Below are 5,000 nucleotides of genomic sequence, written 5' to 3'. Positions count from 1 at the left end.
ATCACCATATACATTATGTCTCTATAATATCACATTATGTCTCTACCATCCATATCACATTATCTACATTAAATGTCTCTACCACCATATCACATTATGTCTCTATCACCATCCATATCACATTATGTCTCTACCACCATATCACATTATGTCTCTACCACCATATCACATTATGTCTCTACCACCATATCACATTATGTCTCTACCACCATATCACATTATGTCTCTATCACCATATCACATTATGTCTCTACTCACCATATCACATTATGTCTCTACCACCATATCACATTATGTCTCTATCACCATATCACATTATGTCTCTACCACCATATCACATTATGTCTCTATCACCATATCACATTATGTCTCTACCACCATATCACATTATGTCTCTATCACCATATCACATTATGTCTCTACCACCATATCACATTATGTCTCTACCACCATATCACATTATGTCTCTATCACCATATCACATTATGTCTCTATCACCATCCATATCACATTATGTCTCTACCACCATATCACATTATGTCTCTATCACCATATCACATTATGTCTCTACCACCATATCACATTATGTCTCTACCACCATATCACATTATGTCTCTACTACCATCCATATCACATTATGTCTCTACCACCATCCATATCACATTATGTCTCTATCACCATATCACATTATGTCTCTATCACCATCCATATCACATTATGTCTCTACCACCATCCATATCACATTATGTCTCTACCACCATCCATATCACATTATGTCTCTATCACCATATCACATTATGTCTCTATCACCATATCACATTATGTCTCTATCACCATATCACATTATGTCTCTATCACCATATCACATTATGTCTCTACCACCATATCACATTATGTCTCTATCACCATATCACATTATGTCTCTACCACCATATCACATTATGTCTCTACCACCATATCACATTATGTCTCTACTACCATATCACATTATGTCTCTATCACCATATCACATTATGTCTCTATCACCATATCACATTATGTCTCTACCACCATATCACATTATGTCTCTACCACCATATCACATTATGTCTCTACCACCATATCACATTATGTCTCTACCACCATATCACATTATGTCTCTACCACCATATCACATTATGTCTCTACCACCATATCACATTATGTCTCTACCACCATATCACATTATGTCTCTACCACCATCCATATCACATTATGTCTCTATCACCATATCACATTATGTCTCTATCACCATATCACATTATGTCTCTACTACCATATCACATTATGTCTCTACCACCATATCCATATCACATTATGTCTCTATCACCATATCACATTATGTCTCTATCACCATATCACATTATGTCTCTATCACATTATGTCTCTACCACCATATCACATTATGTCTCTACCACCATCCATATCACATTATGTCTCTATCACCATATCACATTATGTCTCTATCACCATATCACATTATGTCTCTACTACCATATCACATTATGTCTCTACCACCATCCATATCACATTATGTCTCTATCACCATCCATATCACATTATGTCTCTACCACCATATCACATTATGTCTCTACCACCATTATGTCTCTACCACCATCCATATCACATTATGTCTCTATCACCATATCACATTATGTCTCTATCACCATATCACATTATGTCTCTATCACCATATCACATTATGTCTCTACCACCATATCACATTATGTCTCTACCACCATATCACATTATGTCTCTACCACCATATCACATTATGTCTCTACCACCATATCACATTATGTCTCTACCACCATATCACATTATGTCTCTACCACCATATCACATTATGTCTCTACCACCATATCACATTATGTCTCTACCACCATATCACATTATGTCTCTACCACCATATCACATTATGTCTCTACCACCATATCACATTATGTCTCTACCACCATATCACATTATGTCTCTACCACCATATCACATTATGTCTCTACCACCATATCACATTATGTCTCTACCACCATATCACATTATGTCTCTACCACCATATCACATTATGTCTCTACCACCATCCATATCACATTATGTCTCTACCACCATATCACATTATGTCTCTACCACCATATCACATTATGTCTCTACCACCATCCATATCACATTATGTCTCTACCACCATATCACATTATGTCTCTACCACCATATCACATTATGTCTCTACTACCATGCCGCAGCCACACACACACTCAAAAATCTAGCCATAACCTGTACTCTTAACCGAACCTTAAACCTAAATCTAATTCTAACCTTAACCCTAACCTTAACCCTAACCTTAAACCTAATTCTAATTCTAACCCTAATTCTGATTCTAACCTTAACCCTAAACCCCCTAGAAATAGCATTTGGTCCCCACAAATATAGTTAAACACATACACACACACACACACACACACACACACACACACACACACACACACACACACACACACACACACACACACACACACACACACACACACACACACACACACACACACACACTGCTCTACTTAACTTGACAACGACCAGAGAGGGCTTTGTTCAAGGGTGTTTGTGATCAAGAGGCATTTGTTCACAGCTGAGATATTGTTCAGTAGTATTCTAGAGTTCTGATGATCTCTCGTTGGCTCCAACGCTCTGGTTCTGTTTCCTGACACGGGTACCTGTTGGAATTCTAGAGTGGGAGCTTGACATTGTAAATTAATTAATTAGCTTCATTGTTTGGGGTTTTGTATCTGAAGTAGCTTTACCCTTCACACGTACAAATACACACATATGAGTGCTGGCACATACACACACAAATACACACATATGAGTGCTGGCACGTACACACACAAATACACACACTTCTCCAACCTTGCTGTTTTCTGCTATTGTGTAATTGTGCAATTTCTTAGCTTTGTTTATTTCCTTCATTCTTTTTTAACCCCCTATTCTTGTCTTCCAATCCCTGTCCTCTCTCTCTAAACCCCTCCTCCTCCTTCTTGTCTTCCAATCCCTGTCCTCTCTCTCTAAACCCCTCCTCCTCCTTCTTGTCTTCCAATCCCTGTCCTCTCTCTCTAAACCCCTCCTCCAACCTCTCCTCCTCCTTCTTGTCTTCCAATCCCTGTCCTCTCTCTCTAAACCCCTCCTCCTCCTTCTTGTCTTCCAATCCCTGTCCTCTCTCTCTAAACCCCTCCTCCTCCTTCTTGTCTTCCAATCCCTGTCCTCTCTCTCTAAACCCCTCCTCCTCCTTCTTGTCTTCCAATCCCTGTCCTCTCTCTCTAAACCCCTCCTCCTCCTTCTTGTCTTCCAATCCCTGTCCTCTCTCTCTAAACCCCTCCTCCTCCTTCTTGTCTTCCAATCCCTGTCCTCTCTCTCTAAACCCCTCCTCCTCCTTCTTGTCTTCCAATCCCCTCCTTCTTGTCCTCTCTCTCTAAACCCTCCTCATCCTTCTTGTCTTCCAATCCCTGTCCTCTCTCTCTAAACCCCTCCTCCTTCTTGTCTTCCAATCCCCGTCCTCTCTCTCTAAACCCCTCCTCCTCCTTCTTGTCTTCCAATCCCTGTCCTCTCTCTCTAAACCCCTCCTCCTCCTTCTTGTCTTCCAATCCCTGTCCTCTCTCTCTAAACCCCTCCTCCTCCTTCTTGTCTTCCAATCCCTGTCCTCTCTCTCTAAACCCCTCCTCCTCCTTCTTGTCTTCCAATCCCCGTCCTCTCTCTCTAAACCCCTCCTCCTCCTTCTTGTCTTCCAATCCCTGTCCTCTCTCTCTAAACCCCTCCTCCTCCTTCTTGTCTTCCAATCCCTGTCCTCTCTCTCTAAACCCCTCCTCCTCCTTCTTGTCTTCCAATCCCTGTCCTCTCTCTCTAAACCCCTCCTCCTCTTCCTTCTCTCTGTTCTCTAGATGCAAGATGCTATGGGCTATGAACTTCCCTGGGCCTATTTTGTCAGTCTCGTCATCTTTGGATCCTTTTTCGTTCTAAATCTGGTTCTGGGGGTGTTGAGCGGGTAAGAGCGCTGTGTGTGTGTGTGTGTGTGTGTGTGTGTGTGTGTGTGTGTGTGTGTGTGTGTGTGTGTGTGTGTGTGTGTGTGTGTGTGTGTGTGTGTGTGTGTGTGTGTGTGTGTGTGTGTGTGTGTGTGTGTGTGTGTGTGTGTGTGTGTGTGTGTGTGTGTGTGTGTGTGTGTGTGTGTGTGTGTGTGTGTGTGTGTGTGTGTGTGTGTGTGTGTGTGTGTGTGTGTGTGTGTGTGTTTGCCTGTGTGTTCGTGTGTGTGTGTGTGTGTGTGTGCGTGTGTGTTCGTGTGTGTGTGTGTGTGTGTATGTTTGCCCTCACTGTGACCGCAGACCAGACAACAAGACTCCTGGGACAGAGAAAGAAAGGGATGAAAAGAGACTAGAGGGATGATGAAGGGGAGAGGGAGGAGACACTCAGAACAGAGGGGAGAGGGAGGAGACACTCAGAAAGGAGGGGAAAGGAGGGGGAGGGGAGGGAGGAGACACTCAGAGGGGAGGGAGGGAGGGGAGGAGACACTCAGAACGGAGGGGAGGGGAGAGGGAGGAGACACTCAGAACAGGAGGGGAGAGGGAGGAGACACTCAGAAAGGAGGGGAGAGGGAGGAGACACTCAGAACGGAGGGGAGAGGGAGGAGACACTCAGAAAGGAGGGGAGAGGGAGGAGACACTCAGAACGGAGGGGAGAGGGAGGAGACACTCAGAAAGGAGGGGAGAGGGAGGAGACACTCAGAACGGAGGGGAGAGGGAGGAGACACTCAGAAAGGAGGGGAGAGGGAGGAGACACTCAGAACAGAGGGGAGAGGGAGGAGACACTCAGAACAGGAGGGGAGAGGGAGGAGACACTCAGAACAGAGGGGAGAGGGAGGAGACACTCAGAACGGAGGGGAGAGGGAGGAGACACTCAGAACAGAGGGGAGAGGGAGGAGACACTCAGAACAGAGGGGAGAGGGA

The 5,000-nt window shown here is 43.9% G+C and overlaps 1 protein-coding gene across 1 annotated transcript in view; it reads left to right on the top strand.

The window, feature by feature from the left end:
• Nucleotides 1-3,553: 3,553 nt before the first annotated feature.
• Nucleotides 3,554-5,000, top strand: part of LOC127925064 (voltage-dependent L-type calcium channel subunit alpha-1C-like) — a gene marked incomplete at its 3' end in the record, with an annotated part of 55,918 nt that continues 54,471 nt past the window's right edge. Inside the window, exon 1 of the mRNA XM_052509857.1 lies at nt 3,554-4,045. Coding sequence (XP_052365817.1) covers nt 3,942-4,045 — 104 coding nt within the window. The remainder of the gene's footprint in view (nt 4,046-5,000) is intronic.

This window comes from Oncorhynchus keta, unplaced genomic scaffold (genome assembly GCF_023373465.1).
Source record: "Oncorhynchus keta strain PuntledgeMale-10-30-2019 unplaced genomic scaffold, Oket_V2 Un_contig_5015_pilon_pilon, whole genome shotgun sequence".
Lineage (NCBI taxonomy): Eukaryota > Metazoa > Chordata > Actinopteri > Salmoniformes > Salmonidae > Oncorhynchus > Oncorhynchus keta.
This window is presented reverse-complemented; position numbering and strand designations above follow the sequence as displayed.